The sequence below is a fragment of the Halichoeres trimaculatus genome, unplaced genomic scaffold (assembly GCF_033239565.1).
Source record: "Halichoeres trimaculatus isolate MK-OKI-2021-1 unplaced genomic scaffold, fHalTri1.1 fHalTri1_scaffold_14, whole genome shotgun sequence".
NCBI classification, from domain to species: Eukaryota; Metazoa; Chordata; class Actinopteri; order Labriformes; family Labridae; genus Halichoeres; species Halichoeres trimaculatus.
Genome location: NW_027437192.1, coordinates 21607143 through 21625361, shown reverse-complemented (window position 1 = coordinate 21625361; position 18219 = coordinate 21607143). Strand labels below are relative to the sequence as shown.

Here is an 18219-nt window from a genome sequence, read left to right as displayed (position 1 = left end):
GCAGAAGGGAGGAAAGACGTGAAAAGTCCAGAGGAGAGTCGAATGGAAGTCGGGGTCAGAAAAACATGAGGAGTAATGGTACTGATAAAAAGAAAAAAGGAATAAAAGCAGACAGAAGATAGGAAATGGGGAAAGCACAGAGAGGCATGTGATTGTACAGAGACACAGATCCACTGGTACTAGAGCAGAGTGTGTGGTGTTGAGCACAGAGGAATATTGTCTGATCGCTGGAAACAATGAATGCGATTCACTAAGATGAAACCATCAGTATTAACCCTCTAAAACAATGAGTCAGTAGAAATCAGAAACACTCATTTAATCTCTAATGGTTCTTTAAAAAACAGAGATTTTCTTTAAAACGGGAGTTTGATAAATGAGCTCATGTATGTTTTGAATTTCATCCTTTTACCTAGAGTGAAGAGAAGCCCTTTGTCTAATAACAAACAGCCCACTGATATCAGTGAGACTAAAAAAACCCCTGCTGTTTAATATTCAACAGGCACATCCCTTTAGACGGATATGGCTTTTTTCTTATTTACAACCCGACTTGATGAACTAAAGAATTGGCAATATAAAACCAGCTCAGCACTGTAGGTAGAAGCTAGAACCACTAATGTTAGCAACAGCTTGGTTAGCTACTCCGCCTCCCTCATGTTAGGCAAAGAGTTAGCCAAATTTGATAAGAAATTACATAAAAGATAACGACTTAAAGTATTGATTTGGACTTAAACATATGTAATTTAACTTTGATGGTCTGTAATTTGCTGTTTGAAAGGCTACAGTTGATGCCATGTCATTGCTCATGCTTAGTTTGTGTTAATGTGTAAGGGGAAGAAGATGACAGTCATGAAGTAATATGGGTATGCATGCGTATTGGTGTATGTCCATGCGCGTTTGTGTGTGTTAATTTTCTTCTTATTTTTTTTTATGTAACATTTTTTAACCAGAGGGTAAAACCTAATTGAGATTAAAAATCTCTTTTTCAAAAGTGTCCTGGCCAAGAGAGCAGCAGAGAACAGAGTTTTAGATGTGCGTCATACAACATAATACGAGGTAGTTTGTGTATGGGATCTACCTGTGGTTCTGACAGGCTTCTACTTGCAGATCTACTTCCAAGCAAGTAATCTAAAACAATTCTACACATAAAAACTTATTTAATTTAAATGTGCAGACATCATCAGACTGATATTTGTCAACATAGAGAAAAAAAATACAATCACTTTATATTTTGAAAAATCATAAAAGGCATTCTACTCTTTTGTCAAGGAAAACAAACCCAATTCTAGTGAAAAAATTCACAATTCACAGATTTTATAACTTACAAAATTTTAAACTTTTAAAAATGTTGAAGACCTTTTAAATTTAGAATAGATTTACTGGAGTTTAAATGTATTTGTCTAGTTTTCACATTTATTTATCAATTTCACTCAGACTGGTGGTAAAAAGAACAACAACTAGAAGGTTGGGTGCTCACAACAAAGTGAAATAAAGAGCATGTAACACACTGTTGATGAAAAATATTTTTTAACAAACAAAAGTGTCATCCTTTAATTTTAAAATTGCATTTACACACCGCACAACTTTAGTGTTATGTCTCGAGCCCACTAAACATTTTACAGTCCAAATGAAACAGGAATGACAACAGCTCAGTGTCAACATATTTAGTCATTTTGAGACATTTAACAACACTCAGGTTGTTTGTCTGTCTCTGCTACATGAGCATAAATCACAAAATGAAGACAACAATATGATTAACTTAACACTCACCTTTAGAGCACATTGCTAAACTTGTGAGGGAGAATCAGACATACATGCATCAATAGAAATATTTAATTTAGTAGCGAATAAGATCACCTAACAGTAAATAAAGCTGGGAAATAGGGTTGGTAGTTTGATTTCTTTGAGGATAGCATTGCAGAGAATGACCAGGATTTGGGAAAAACTCAACATTTCAAAGGGGAGGTGATACTTTGACCTCAACTGTGCTAAAGGTTTTAAAGGTCTAAATGTTTGATACTTGGTTTTAAAAACTCTGAATAGTTCAAAACAGACTTGATTTTCTCACACTGTGGCAGACAAACTAATGTTTAACATGAGATGAGTGAGATCCCTGGAAGGTAACAGTCACTTTTAAAGATTGACCTGGTTATATCCCAAAAGTTGAACTTTACTGATTTTTAAACTATTTAAAATATTGTTATATTTTTCCTGGCTTTGATTTCAAAGCTTGGTTTTAATTAATCTGAAATGTATTCTGTTCTTATTCTAAATGCTTTCATCCACTCTGCTTTTGTTAACCTTTGTAATGATTCCTGTAGTTTTGTTTGAATTTGCTAAATGCTGTTTTGCATTGCCTCAAAAATGTCATAATAGGGAATCCATTTTGCACCAGAATTTCTTGCATTAATCCTAAACATAACCTAATCAGCCAGCTAAAGTTATTTTTTGTTTAACTGATTGTTTGGCCAACACGGGGTGGGGGAACTAATGAACTGGGTCCCATTCATCCAGACACAGAAATCCACTCAAACCATGTTCATAACTTATCTTATTATCTACACGGTTCCCCAGACTGCTTTGTTGTGTAGCTAACTTGTCTTTGTAAAAGCAGCAGCTTCCCTCTGAGCTGTGACCTTAGCGTACACGATGAGTCAGGATTGAGTCTTTAGATGTAGCTCTCCTGCTCTTCTTTCACAGGAGGAGCAGTTTGCGTCTCAGCATCTGATTCTCGTAGGACTGTGAGTTCTCTTCTCCCTGTATGTATCTCCTCTTTTCCTTCAGTTTCAGTCCCTCCATCACCCCCCTTCTCCTCCTTCTCTGCTAGTGCAGCAGTCTGGGGGAAGCCTGACCGGGTGCCTGGACTCAGTTTAGGGCTCTGCCCCCTGGGTTGATGTAGCTCATGGTCCTGGCTGTTGAAGAATCTTCGGATGGTGTGTTTGGGCAGGCCCAGCTGAGCTGACAGGGTGTGAACCGCCTCCTCGTCTGGGTTAAGACCGACATCCTGAATGAAGCTCTGCAGGATGCCCAGTGCTTCTTGGGACACCTTTAGGCCCTCGCCTTGGGCCTCGTCTCTTTCTTGGACTTCTTGATCAGCCTCTAAGCTTACCCCAGTCCCATCTTGGTCCTCCTCCTTTGAACTGGACCACTTTAACGTGAGTTTCTCCTCAACCCTGGCCTTTTTTCTGCCCCCATTCATCCCCTCCTCTCCTTCATTTCCATCCCTCCCTTGCTCCTTGCTGTCCATGTCATCGTCTTTTAACTTTCCAGCACAGCTCCAGTCCCCTCGCGTAACACCCCTCTCTCCTCGACCCCCCTCTATGCACTCTTTACTGTCTCCTCTTTCCCCACTGCTGCAGCCGCGGCCCTGCAGAAGCACTCTCATGTGCCCCCAGTTGCCCCCAGCTTCAGACTCGGCTGGAGACGCAGCACATGGCTGTCGAGGGGAAAGGTGTGGCCCCGCCTCTGGCTGCAGGGGCTGATGGGGTTGAAGATGGTGTTGCTGTGGTAACGGAGAGTTTCGTTGGTACTGAGGAGCGAAACAGAGAAACATAAAGTTTAATAAAAATATGTTTTAAGATCTTGCAGAAAGTAGAAGTAGAGAAAGTAGTCAGTTTTAGTTTGCAAACATCTTTATGGAGCATCATTAAAACCGGTAAAATTAACATGAAATGAAGAAAAAAAATACTTTAATGCTGAATGAGACCTTCCTCAACTCATTTAACAGTGTTTTAAAGAGACCTAAATGTTTAATTTCTACTTAAAACCCCTCATCACTTATTAAATTTTTCTAATATCATAAAAGTAAGTTAATTAGCTAAGTTTTATGTATATAAAGGTTGTGGTTTATGTTTCTCATTGGAGCTCTAAATGATTCTTATGTTGAAGTTTTCAGCAGTAATGTTTGGTGTTTGACTTTTGTTTGTAATGTTTCACTTTTTAAGTTATAGAAAAAAAAACTGTCCTCGAACAGATTGTTCAATTTTAAGAATGACCACTCTCGGCTCATAGTTTTGTTAATTTATCCAAAGTGATCTCTCAGAAGTAAAGGAAAAAAAAACTGCACTAGTGGGTGATTTGTCTTGAGAAAAAAAACAGTGTAACACGGTTGGTTTGTCTTGTTTTTGTCTCACCAGTGTGTTATCGTTGCCGAGCAGTGTAAACCTGTCACTGCAGTGCTGCTGTGTCGTGGTGTTGCTGCTCTCCTGTTCGTAGATGGCGTCTCGCTCAGTCTGCGACATGCTGAGGAAGCGTCGGATCATGCACAGGTTCTCCCACAGGGTCCGGTTCTCCGGGCTGGGATCCTCCTTCCAGCGCAGCAGCTCACACAGCCAGCCCTGCAGGAGTAACGGTAACGCTAGCTTTAATACACTCTGCTCAGCATTTAGTATGACAGGGTTATATAGTTTAAATATCTGTGTCGTAGTTGTACTCTGCTAAAATCTATTCAACCACTCTGTTGTAAGAAAAGATGGCAAGGAAAAAGATGCCTGTTCACTGATCAGCTATTATATATCACCAAAAAGCTTTCTCGCTGCCTAATGTCCTGCCATAATTGCCAAGACATAATAAGCATAGCCATTAGCTATGCAAATCAACTCAATATTCTGTTAATTAGTTTATTAATTAGTGGAAAATTTTACAACAACAAGCCCATCTTCTCATACCTCAGAGTATGAACATAGGAATGTTTTCCTCATATGTAAAAATCAAAAAGGATAAAAGTCTTTTTTTTTTTCAGTTTTATCTTTATGCCGCTTGAATACATGTTGAGTATGAAGCTGGTCTAATTTAAGCTTCCTGTTTTCTATGACATCAACCAACAGCAAAACTCCTTGATATGTCATAGATTAATCTTTTAAGTGAAGACCTCTGCTCTTGGAAGGTGCTTCATAGAGAAACTGAGTTAAGATCCGTGCTAAAGCGTCAAGGAGTTAAAGCCAACATAGAAATATATCATCTGTATATTAAATATTTTGCCTGATAACCTGCTGGGTTTGGATCGATATCAGTCACATGCATCAAATCAAATGCTATCGTCATAAAAACAGTACAATATATAACACAACTGCATCATTTTCTTGATTTTAATTTAAGTTGAAACTTATCACTTAACTGTGCCCTGAATTAAAAAAAAAATGTATCTTTACTTAAAAGAAAGTTTTTGTTTTAAATCACTGGTTCTTCTACTTGCCTCAAGACCAACCACCACCTCCAAAATGACAATCATGATCCAGCCAAAAATTATTGCTTACAGCTTAAAAAATCTTTAACTTTTAAAATATTTAAGTTTGGTGAAATTACTTTTAGACAGAATAAATGTTTATCTTTCAGTCTAGTTCGTAATCATGGAAAAGACTACAGACTGGAAGCTGTCAAAAAAGTGACTGTCGATGTACTACATGTTGCAGGTAAAACCACAGAGGGTGATTGTTGAAAAGACAGGCTGTTAGAGGCATATTAAAGGAAAGTTAACTGGAAGCAAAGTGTGGGAGGGAAAGGTTTATAAGCCACAGGGATAACAACAGCCTTGAGATGGTTGCGAAGGTAAACTGTTTCAAAAGTTCTGGAGAGAAACCACACATAGGCCCTCATTTATCAGTCTATCATAGGTGCGGAAGCAAGCTTACAGCAGTGCTCACATGTGATTTATGAAACCTGTGAACTTGAGCCCGTCAGGGTGTACTCTGGTTCAGGTATGGGTAAATCCTAAAACAATTTTAGCTGATAAAATGCTCCTAATTCACGGTTCAGCTGATCTAACTCACTGGATTTATGACATGGAGGGATGGATTATGGGAAAAATGAAGCTGTGCTGTTTAGCAGCTGGAAAAGTGGTGCTAAATAGAGTCAGAAAAACCATGTCTGTAGAAACCACTGCAGCTGTTGGCAGCATGGATGAGACAAACCAAACTCCAACTATGTTTTAAAATTTTAATTTATGCATCCTTCATTTGTACTTTAATATATTAATCCAACTGTCAAAAGCTCCAATATTATTAATTAGTTTCAAGTTCTTAAACACAGGAATATAACTATTGAAAATATGCACCAGCTTTGAAAACAAGCTGCAGACTCCAGCCTGAGACTGCCACAGACTGAGGGGTAAGACGCAGTACTCACTGTGACCTGTGTAAGTTTCAGGCATGAAGTGACAGAGGGACAGAAGATCCTGCACCGTGTCAGTTCAGGTGATAATACATCATCAGTATCCAGGACAGCAAACTGGTTACCCTACAAATCAATTTTAGTTCAATTCATCTGTTGCCTTTTTTATGCCTGGCCAAGAAGTATGTCTTAAAAATGCACTGCACTTATATGAACAATGAGTCCCTGCCACAGACCGACTTGCTTCGCTGCACTGCGCTCTTTCTCTGACATGAAACTTACAAACACATACTCAGACCTGGCGTGGGATTTGAGGGTAACCTCTGCCCACATTCGACAAACTCCAATCTGTGCATGGCTGTGAGCATGCATCCATTTTTTTTGGTCATACACTCATTTGATGAATGAGGGCCAGAGTCTTTAGGGCTACAACTTCTGCACAACTCCTAACCCCAAACCTCTCCTGCTCAAGAAACAGAAGTGTCTCAACTAAGCCAAGGATCTGGACTGTTGCCCAGTGGTTCTTATTTTTAGATAAAAGTGAGTTCTGCATGTCATTTTGAAAACTAAGGTCTGGAGGAAGAGTGGAGACATGCAGAACCTTAGGTTTTATAGTCCAGTGTTTAGCTTCAGTAGTCTGTGATGATTGGAGGTGCCATGTCAACTACTGGTGTTGATCCAATGTGTTTTTTCAAGTCCAAAGCTAATGTCGCTGTCCACCAGGACATTTTAGAGCACATTAGGCTTTCATTTGTTGACAAGCGTTCCTTGTCCAGCAGATCTAAGCACCTGCCCACAACGCCAGAACTACAACCAAATGGTTTACTGACCATAACATTACTGTGCTTGACTGGCCAGCCACCGTGCCTGATCTGCACCCCACAAAATTATCAGTCTGAAGATGAGATCTACTGCAGTGATGCATTCGTTAGCTGTAAAGGAGCCCCAGTCATATATTCAGAGAATGAAACAACACACTTTGTGAAGTTGGACATTTCTGTTGTATAATCCTTTTTTGATTGATCTTAGTAAAACAGTCTAACCATTTGGGAGGCTGGATTTATGATTTTCATTAGCCATAAGCCAAAATCATCAAAATTAAAACAAAAAGACTTGAAGTTTTTCTCTTTACTGATAATGAATGCAGAATAAAGTTTACCCCTTTGAATTAAATTACAAAAAGAAAGAAATAAAGGGGGAAAAATACAAAGAAAGTTTTGAACGTCTTTTAATGAAAGCCAGGAGATGATGGAGAGATTTTTCTAATTAGCTTGACTCTCTTTCTGCATCACAAGAGAAGAAACTTGTGAGTGGCAGATTGAGGAATGTAAAGCCAAGCCAGTTTTCGATTCATGAACTGGAGCATGATTACGTTTGCATGCAGGCTGATGCACACTGCGCGCACACAGATTCATGCAAACACACACACACACACGAAGACACACACCTGGCTGAAACCCAAGTCTAGCACACAATGCCATCCAGATGCACAGTGCAGATAGAAGAGAGGGATCCAGCAGGGTAGTGGCTGCCAAACAGCCGAGTAATACCGGGAAAGAGTGAAGAGGGAAAAGAGGGGTAAAGAGGAAAGTAGGAAAAGTGGAGTGTAACGGGAGACCAGAAAAGAAGTGAAAGAAAAAATAAAACCTCAGGGACTTTGGACCACCTGTCTGTACTAGCATGACCGCTGAATGACCTCCAAACATCTTTGTGATGACCGAAGAGAAGAAAGTAAGACAGGAACAGAGACAGACAAAGGAAAAATAAATAAATGGAAAGATAAAGAAAAAAACAAAAGAGAGGAAAGGAAAAAGAAAAGGAAGGTGGAAATTGTAGACATGCATGAGAGGGGGAGAAAATGAGACAGCTAAAATCCCCCATTCCATGAAGGGAAATTATCCTCAAAACAAAAGGCAATAACAAGCTTATGGGGCTGCCATAAAAATGAGAACAATAAACACTCAAATCATGCGCGTGTGTGCATAAGTGCATTTGTGTGTGCTTGTAGGCTACTGCATGCATGCATCTATTTGTGCAGAATGTCTATGTGCAATAATAAGTGGTGTGTTAGTGTGTGAGTGCATGTGTTTTTGTATGGTGACTATTAAAGCGATAATTTAGGACACAATAGCAGTCTGATGCACTGATGATAGTACTCTGCAGAGTACAGCTGCTGGTTGATTATCTGGGCTTTCCTCTACTCACACTCACACAAACACACAAACACACACACACACTGCTCAAAGTCAGGAGACGAGTTCATCATGCTACCAAAATTTGAACAATCAGATAATGGAAATGGGGCCAATATGTGCATGTTTAGGAAAGAGCACTTTCATCAGATTCATACCAGCAGGCTAGCAAGTACCTGACTCTTGGAGGCAGCCACCTTCGCAAACAGAGCCTGCGACACTTTGGCTCGTTTCATCTCATGCTGAATCTCCTCGTAGATGGATGCGCTCACATTGAGGACACAACTGTCTGTCCTTAAACCTCTGTCTCCTGCAACTGGGGACAGTCTTGCCTGAAAAGAGACAAACAGGGTACAAAGAAACAACAGAGATGAGATTAAATGTGGTCCAAAGTAAAGGGGATATGCAACAAAGTGAAATGGAAGCAGAGAAAAGACCAGGTGCTCTAGCTCTCACACTCTGAGTATGACTTTAAAAGTCACCGAGGGATCATGTCCTTTATGTTGCTGTAAAGGTTAATATACAAGCTTGGGTCTTATTTCTGGGAGACAGAATAAACCAGTGCACATAATACTTCCTCCCTGGCTGGAGAAGCAGCTGGCAACTTGATGTAGGATATTAAGAGGGAACATGTGGCAGTCTGCTCCCTCTCCAGGCCGACAGAGGGGAGTCAGCAGAGCAGCGCATGAAGAGCTGGCCATACCAGATTGAGAGTAAATGGGGGGAAAGAACAGAAAATGAACAGATTATGGAAACGCAACCAAGAGAGAGGATACACAAAAGATACTGAGAGCCAGAGTTAGTTGGAAAGATCCTTTATATCATCTTTCCCCCGCTGCAGTCAAAAGAAGGAAAAGAAAAATGTATACACACATATTTCAAGCATTGTCTGATATTTATTCTTCACTACACTCAAATATGTTTTTGCTTCATTAATAATTATAGTACTACTAATTTGTTTCATAAAGTCCTTTCCAAGACTGAGTGATTTGAATTAAAAATGCTGCTTGGTGTTGTGATGCACAGTTTGTGATATTCACGACAACAACTTAAAGTCTAATGCCAGGCTAGATGCTGTTTGCATCAATGCAAAGCAATACAAGTGAAAAACTAGCATTAGCGTGCTACTTGCTAATGCTTACCCTCTGAAATTTTGGCTTAAGCCATCTCAGTTAGCACGTTAGCATCCTCACATCGGCTTAGTAGCACTTAAAGCTTGACAGATCCAAGTTTCCTCAAAAAATCAATATTAAATATTTTAAAAAGTCACTTTAAAATTCAAATGTTAGCCTCTTAGTGCTATTATAAGGATGTTCTGAGAATCTGTAGGCCCTGCAATGTCATAATTAGGGGAAACGTGGTTTGTGCTGATTATGCCCTAAACTTTTATATGAGACATTTTACATAAAGGCCACAGTCTTCATCACAGTAGCCGACTTTTTGGTGCATTTCACCCTTTCTTAACTTACTATAACTCATGTCTCTCCTGAGCTGTCTTATGTCTCACCTTTTACTAAGGTTAAAATATGTCTATAATTCTGTCCATTTAAATCCATAGTACATAAACTATAAAAATACAAAAAAAGTTGTTTTCTTTTATTTTGCTTATTGGAAATCTGGTACATTTAGTTTTTGTTCAACAGTGACTCAGTTTACCCTCAGCTGACTAAATCTAATAGCATTTTAATATTAAACACTGTATGTAATGAGGAGAAACGTATTCAAACAGCAGCTTTTTAATGTAACCTCTGTCTGTCTCTCTGTGTCTGTTTTACAGGCTGACCTGTGTGGGTCTCGGTGGCGTGTTGTTGCAGCTGGGTGTGAATCCTGTTAGGCTCCTGTCTTTCTCCTCCTGGTAGATGCGCTCCCTCTCAGCTTCAGGCAGCTGCAGGAAGCTGTACATGGCCCGCAGGTTCACCAGGAGAGACTGGGAGGCGTGTTTGGGATCCTCCTCCTTTCGCAGAATCTCTGACAGAAGACCCTGGTAAATTCATACATTAACACGCGCAAATACTCAGTTTAACGCATTGAATGTGCTGCTGTGTTTTTGAGCACTGGAGAACTAAACAATGCATTCGTAAAGTTCCTCACATCTCTGAAGGAATTTCACAAAAGCTCCTCAACTTTTGGCTCTGGTGCATAGATGAAATATGTCAAGTTCCTGCAGTTGGATGTTGGTGTGCTCTACATGATAAAGAGCCAGTTCCTGATCACTGCTTAGCACTCTGCTAAGCTATCAAGCTCACATTATTTAGGCGATATCTATGTGTTTAGGAAGGGCTTCAGACATCTCGTGCAGATTGCAGGGCTTCCAACCGGAAAGAAATCAGATTTTACGCTGGCAATAAAATAAAGAAAGCAAACATAGCCCTCTTATTCAAATCATGGATCATCTTTAGATACAAACTCCTCCTTCCAAATTTGATGGAGGCTTTACATGAATCTCAAAATGACAAATGATCCCTTTGAGTCTATATGGCAGGTTGGCATCTTGCCCAACTTGTAGGGCTGGCACTGAGGCACCTTGGACTTGGCAGCGAGGGAAACACGGGGGTGGATAATAACTACCTCTGCTTATTGTGATGAAAATGATAATGACGGTAATAATAATAATAACAATGGGCTTAGCCTGTCCTCTGAGCCCCATTTCTGTGGCTGTGGTGGTGAATGCAAGATAACGGACACAACATAACGGCGTTTTACTGTTCGAATCGATGGCACAGGTATGGATACAAAATGAAGGAGACCAATGAAAAAAGACAGAAAATACGGGTTGACAGATCAGAAGTAGAGATTAAAAGAATAAAAGTGCTATCAGAGGAAAAGGTGGTGAGATGGAAGCACAGTGAGACGGAGAAAAAGGTGGAGAGGGAGAGCGCGTTTCTCCAAGGGGTTGTGATTAGTTGGCCTAGCAGCTGCTTCAGAGCTGGCACCAGCTTTGTGCTGCAGAGAGCTGGCACCAACACACACATACACATATACACACATGCATGGGGGGAGGGGGCACTGCGGCAAAGGCCATGCCAATGTGCCAACCATCAAACACACATAATTACAGGACACATTTATAAACAACTGCTGCACAAAATACTCCAAGAGATAATTGCCAGCAAACATTAGCCTCGTCTTTGTGCTCCATACCTGGGTCCTGTTAAAGGCAACCCGTGCAAAGATGGCCTGGGAGATGCCCGCTCTCTTCAGTTCCTCCCTCACACAGTGGTAGATGTCATTGGGCACATCTGGGAGCCCCACACATGACCCTGCTGATGTCTGTATTTGTGGCCTTGGTACAGGGCCCCCTCCTGGGCCACAGTGTGCCTGCTGTGGAGCTTGGGACTCTGTGGGTTTGGAGAAAACTTTAGCAGGCGGCCTCCCCACAGGTGGATGGTTGAGATACTGCTGAGGTGGCGGTGGGTGACCCTGCCCGGCTAGCATTCGGCTGACAGTGTACTGTTGGTTGAGGAACTGGGCCATCACCAGCTGCTGGTTGACCATTTGAGAGCTGAGAGGTTGGGTTACCAAGCCGTGAGCGTGCAGGCCGAGCGGGGAGCGGCCACAAATGTTGGCAACGTCTCCACAAGAGAAAAGAAGGGTGGAGCTTTGGTCAGCTGGGCTACTTGTGATTGGCTGCTGGGTCAAGGTGGCGTGTGCGGATGGATCAGAGAAGCTATCAATCTCTGTGTCAGGAGAGAGACAGAAAAATAGACATAAAACTATTATTACATCAATAAATATATCAAAACTCATCCTTGATTATAACTGTGAACCGATTCTGAGTACGTTGAATATTCACATCAGATAACTGACGGTGCAACGTGCTCACAAACCAGACAGCATACTGAATAAAGATGATCTGGAAAGTGCTGCAGATTATATTCCTCTTAAATACAAACACAAATTAGATGCAGACGCCAGCTGTGAAAATAAGTTGTGGTGGTAGTTTTAATTTCTCTTAACACCTGAATTTATGTGTTGTCTTTTTAAATGAACTCTACAAGAATTCAGGATTTAAATTAAAGGCTACTTTGTGGACATTTAATGACATTATAAACTTAGGGAATCTGACAAATTGCTGTTAACCACTTAGTAATTCAACAAAAACTCAAGTTAAAACTCCAGCAGGTTGTTCAGTAACTCATTAGTCACTGACAGCTAAATCTTGAAAGCTATAAGCATCAAATCATTTCGTTGTTATCATACAAGTTAGCAGGAAAGCTAAAACACAGTAAGCTAGGTCTCAATACATTGTCTGATATTTGGTTTAATTCTATCAAAGTGCAATGCTAACTTGAACATGATAGTAATCTAATGATGTCGTATGTTGTCTGAAGCTAAAATTACAGTTAGCTTGTCATTTAGTTTGATAATGCTAATGTTAGCCTAGAAGTGGTTGAATTCTCATGCTAACATGACATGTTATCCAAAGCTAACATGACATTTAACTAAGACTTAACACCTTTTTTCTACTTTAAATTTTAAACTTTGAATATGTAAGGTTAGCTTTCAGATAACTGAATGCTAATCTCACATGCTTGCTGTCTCTCAAAACGTGTACTTCTCCACTAACACATACCATTTTGAGTGCATAAGTGTGTTCACACTGACAGTATGGAAAAAACACAGTGCACTCTGATTGTCTGAGCTGGCGCACTCAAAACAGAAAGTTGAGTGTGGAACGATGGACATTTTTCACACTCAAGAATCACTATGTTGGCTATGTAGAGAAAAAGGTGGGAATGAATTAAACCATAGTTGATGAAAATAATCAATAAAAAGCAAAAGAACACCAGCTAACAGTTGTGAAATGTGATTTTAGTTTCTGGTAAGTGCGAAGCTGCAGTATTTGAATTGGGACAACACTACCCTGTAAGATTTCATGTACTGTTCCAGTAAGGGCAGAGTGTACACAGTGCACTACATGTATGTGATTTGGGACACAGCAGCTGTCTAACATTAACTAAAGAGCTAGCATACTTTTACTTCGCAAGGTTCCAGGTTTTTTCATTTTCCCATTTCTCAATTATCCCACTTTTTATCCATCAGTCCTGACAGATTCACATCCGTTGTTTTTTTGCTAGTGATTTAGAAATAAAAATGTCAAGTTGTTTTCAGTGGTATATCAAAAGGATTTAGCCTCCCACACTGACTTTGGTGTCAGAAGAAAATAGTGGTGTAAATGTGCTGGATCTTTTGTTAGCATTATATGCTAATCAAACTGCTAAAACAGTTTACTGTTATGATCATTCATGTGAACTGTGTGTGATAGTATAGATTTGGGACATGCTGTAAGATGTAACATGCATGGTCTCTGTTTGCAGGCATGTTTTGAAACCCTTACCTTTGAAGCTTTTGGTCCTCCTGAAGTGCTTGTACCATCGACCAAACTCGTGACACTTGGCAGCCGAGACGTTTGCATAGTAGGTGCTATTTACAATAGATGATATCATACTCTGTAGCAGAGGGGAAAAGACAGTAGAAATTCATTACATTTTCCGAGCTACTGCTATGGGCGGCCTGTGTGTCTCAGCTGTTCACACATCTGATATTAATGAACTCAGATCTGTGTTATTAAAAAGACCCCCAGGTAAATAAGATAATAAAGACAGATGAGTGTGTCAGTGTGTGAGTGCTGTGTGTGTGTGTGTGCACATATACAGCATGTGAAGCATACATGTGTGCTTGTGCATGCTTGTGTGTAATCAAAAAAACGCAAGAGGTCATCAGAGACTCTGCCTCTCTGTCTGTCTCTTTCAAACACACATACACACACATGCACACACACAGTTTTCTCCCCAAAGACTGTCCTGTGCAATCTTTACATCTGATTACACCTTTCATCTTCTCATATTTATTTTAATCTGCTTCCCGCAAACAAGAGAGGGGGTGATGAGAGAGACAGAGAGTGTGAGAGGGGGGTTGGGGGAGGGAGGATTGGCTCTTATCAGATCTGCAGAGAAGGAAAGAATCCAAAGAAGAGAAAGATGGAGGGGGATTTCTTTTATCAAACTGAAGATGTCCTATGCAGCCTCTGGCAAACTAAAAGATAGACTAAGTTTATACTTATGAATATTTATAAAGAGGCCTTCCCCAAATACTGCATCATTAACTTGGTTTTGTTTCTGCAGTTGTCTATTTTTTCTTTATTTCACTGGATTGGAAGATTATTGCTGAATCAGTCAGCTAAAAACGGAAGATAGTGTGACAGGCAGAGAGAGGCTGACAGACAGACAGACAGATAAAGTGACAGGCAGACAGGTTGGCAGGGTAAATAATCAAGATAGGCAGCAGCCTGAGGTGGGAGGGCTTTTTAATAGATAGCCATCTCTCTTTATCTGTCTCTTTCTCTTCCTCTGCCCCCCCTTCACCTTATCTTTTGCTGCATCTGGACTTCCCGTCAAACTATTGGACCACATGCTCACTCTGCCTCACACGTCAAAAGCAGGCACGTACTTACAGTCCCAGGACATGGAAGGGCAAATACATTACAGAGACAATTTGAAGTCATGCTGCCTGTGTGTGTGTAGATGTGTGGATATATAATGGGGGCTTGAATGTGTGTGTTATACCTGGGACAGGGGGCACTCCTTGGCCAGGGTGCTCTGGTTCATGTCCTTTAGGAGCTCCTTCAGAGCGTTTCTCACTGTGGAGTGACTCCACTGCTCAGCAGGCAAGTCCTCCAACTTGGGACAGCTTTAGGAAGAGAAGAGAAGAGAAGACACACTTGAATAGGAACTTTTACACAAGATGATTAAAGTCCAGTGATTGTGCAAAGCATCGTAGGCTGATGGTCAGTATTAGTTTTCACCAAAAGTGCTGTCACATAATGTCATCCAACACAGTCCGTCATCCAAACATTTCACTTCATTGTGTTAATATCATTAGTGCTTGATCATTTGTTTTAGAGACACACCCTTAGTTTTGAACATATGCATTTAAATACTTGAAGTATCATCAAAACATTTTTGTGTTTATGCATCTCTCTCAGCATGCATCAGTCGATGAGCAGCAGAGACCTTGAACAAGTTTCCAATCTAACAAACTAATGAGAATATGGATCAAAGTCTGGTTTGAAGGAGGAAATTAAAGTACTTTATGGTGATACACATGATAAGCTATGGTCTGTCTTTTTCTGGTATAGTCTGTCTAGTTTTACAGAAAAAAATCAATTTGAGGATTTCAGAAAAATCAAAGTCACACGTGCTGTTGTTGTTAGCAGTTTTACTAGAACCAGTTAAACAGATCTTAAACTCATAGTTAGTGTATCTTTCTTGAATACACATGCTACACTGTCCTATATGTTGCTTTGAATTTCACTGCAGCACAACTAAAGGACCTCTTTCACAACAATTGAAGTAACATTAATTATTTCAAAATGTTACAGGACATAACTTTTGATGCCTTCGACCGTTAAAATTCTCATCAATATTCATTGCAACAAGCTAATAAAATCACTCATTAAGCTTAATTCAGTGGCATAAAAAGAGGAAAAAAGGCTTTTTATTATTCTCTGCTACTCACAGGAACTCATTTTTGGGTGGGTCTTGATGGAGCATGCAGTTTAGTTGTTTACAGATTGTGGATGGTTGTAGCTTTAGAAGCTGACTGTATACCTATAGACACTTGGAGATGACCCTACCTCTGCAGCTGTATTTTAAGAGTAATAACATGGTGAACGTCCTGCAGCATATCAGCCACTGTGGCATCAGGAGCATCTGTAACACAGGACAGGGGAACCGGGTTCCACCTTCCCACCTGGATCAGACCTGGACATACACACAAAACTGGTTATTGTATGAAAAGATACACTTTAGCCATTTTGTGACTATAATTTTTTTTTCTTTTTTACCTTTGGCTTGAGCTGCAGAGCTGTGTGAGTAGCCCAGCGTCAGCAGAGCCATCTCTATCAGCTGGTTAAACAGCAGGTCCCTCTTAACCAACACAAACTCAGCGTGTTCTTCTTTCTTTTCTCTTTCCAGAGCGCTTTCCTTGTGCTCCACCACACAGAACACCGGCAGCAGACTCCCTGAGGTGAGGCACGTAAACGAGTAGAATTGAGCACACCTGACACAAGTGGAGTTTTGTTTTTAAACAATTTCTGGTTAATGCAATTTTATAATTTCCAAACTGGTAATAGTCTCTAAACTCTAATCTAATGAAAATAACATTTCAACCCCCCAAAGAAGCAGAGTCAGTGATAAGACATATCAGATGGCATGTAGGCGTCACAATCACTGTACTAAAGACCCCTTCTGCTATAAAATGTTGCCAGTAAGTGTAATTAAAAAAATCTTTTAGATGAAAAACCTACCTCTGCTGTGCCAGCTCTTGCTCTGTGGCCTCACTGTGTTGGGCTTCTGGGCCAAGCTAGGGTTTTTGGCCACGGGGCTCCCCTGCCTGCTCCTCTCCTGGGCAGAGGGTCCTGCTCCGTTTTGTTCCAGTCGAGCCAGCTTGGCAGGAGGGGGCCGGGGGTCTACAGGGGGATCACAGCCCTCAGGTTTCATCGCTCCATTACACAGGGCATCCATCTGCGCTCTTACACTGATACAGACACAGAGATGGAAATAAACACTGTAATACCCAGCAAAACAACTTTGTTTTTAATAGTAGCACATTTATCTTGGTTTAGGGTGCAAATCATGTATAGCTATCAGAATTAATTTCAACTAACTTTTGTAAAAGAAAACACAACGCTCTGGATATGAACACATCTACAGTTAGAAGACATGGTTAATAACAGTAGTTGTAAAGCTGTATTAAACTTGATGACAGAGTCTAAAGACTGTTAACTTTAAAGAAAATGGAAAGCACACACACAGGTAAAACAGTCAAATCTGAAGAGTATCCGGGTTAGTATCAGGGGATGACCTTCACCCACATGCAGCGATGAGGCTAACCCTTCAGTCCAGTTAAAGTCCAGTGAACGACGGAGCGCAGTTTCCCATAATAAGCCTGCCGTCATCTCCAGACGCGTGGCGCTGATTCAGTTCATCCTCAGCGCATAAATGCGCGTTAATCGTCCCACGTCTGATCCTGCTGAAGTTTGATCGAGGTGAAACCAACCTGTTTCAGTTCCCACAACGTGCATGTCCACACTGCCATCACACGCTAGCATCCCGGCTCTTCACATGTGTTATCCTCGCTTCCATTCATCTCCGGCTGGAAGCTGAGATGGGTTCCTCTTTGGCGTCGGTGTATGTCCTCCTCGTCACACGAACCGCCTCTTCGACATCGGCGTCACCTCGTGCTTGCTGTCTAAGTTATTTTGCGTCTGTCTCTCCTTGTTCTCCCACCCTGCTTCGCTTTCGATGTAACGATAAATTTGGCCTCGGCGCAAGTTTAAGGCGACCTCCCATCCAGAGCACCGGAGACCTGCTGTAACTGTGGATCAGGCTCCTGAGAGAACAATACACGATCCGGAGCTCCTGGAGTACGGCTCCTTTCATGTATACGGCTACAGCACTGACTCCGGGACAGCAGTTGGTTACACTTCAAAGCCCTATGCGCACGCGAAGAGAGGAAGAGAGCGAGCGAGACACACACTCACTGACACACATACACATTTACACACACACACACTCGCACACAGACTCATAAATACGCGGACCCAGCTGCATTAGCATATGGTGTAATAATGAATTCACTAGCGCGCTCCGTAAATGTATTAAATGTGACAATTGCGCATAAATCTATTTATTATTTTCCACCGCATGCTGTGCACGCACTTATTATTGTCTTTAGGGTATTGGAGCTCTCCATGGTAACAAAGTGGAGCAGCATGAGGAGAAGTGGCTGACTGATATTAACTTTTGAACACTGAGGTTAACTCGTCAGTACATTCTCTGTTTGATATGAAGATGATAACAGTTCTTACTCCATGCCAGCAAGACTGAGTTCCTAACCCCAATAAGTAATCAGAAGTTGG

General features: G+C 41.0%; 2 protein-coding genes across 6 annotated transcripts in view; one reads left to right on the top strand and one right to left on the bottom strand.

Annotated features, from left to right (window-relative positions):
- Positions 1-1039: 1039 nt before the first annotated feature.
- On the bottom strand, positions 1040-17790 carry satb1a (SATB homeobox 1a). 5 transcript variants are annotated; one of them, XM_074687168.1, is made up of 11 exons: positions 17112-17790; positions 16606-16835; positions 16144-16320; positions 15934-16060; positions 14864-14987; positions 13636-13747; positions 11439-11974; positions 10081-10278; positions 8474-8629; positions 4131-4334; positions 1040-3526 (listed from the first exon to the last, which is right to left on the bottom strand). In XM_074687168.1, exons 2-11 carry the CDS (start codon positions 16820-16822, stop codon positions 2666-2668), a joined length of 2712 nt encoding a protein of 903 aa, XP_074543269.1. In that variant the 5' UTR covers positions 16823-16835; positions 17112-17790; the 3' UTR covers positions 1040-2665. The 5 variants fall into 5 exon arrangements, with proteins under 5 accessions (XP_074543269.1, XP_074543270.1, XP_074543268.1 ...); XM_074687169.1 differs by having other exon boundaries at positions 17173-17790; XM_074687167.1 differs by having other exon boundaries at positions 17192-17790.
- The window catches only part of kcnh8 (potassium voltage-gated channel, subfamily H (eag-related), member 8), a 108503-nt gene continuing 100434 nt past the window's right edge, over positions 10151-18219 (top strand). Inside the window, exons 1-2 of the mRNA XM_074687166.1 lie at positions 10151-10281; positions 16274-16325. The gene's annotated coding sequence lies outside the window, so the exon portion shown is untranslated. The remainder of the gene's footprint in view (positions 10282-16273; positions 16326-18219) is intronic.

Coding starts and splice junctions, on each gene's coding strand:
- satb1a (XM_074687167.1), bottom strand. CDS start 17,256: ATGACGGCAGGCTTATTATGGGAAACTGCGCTCCGTCGTTCACTGGAC. Junction 16,061..16,143: donor CTCTGCAGCTCAAGCCAAAG/GTAAAAAAGAAA, acceptor GTGTATGTCCAG/GTCTGATCCAGGTGGGAAGG. Junction 11,975..13,635: donor GAGGACCAAAAGCTTCAAAG/GTAAGGGTTTCA, acceptor CTCCTGACACAG/AGATTGATAGCTTCTCTGAT.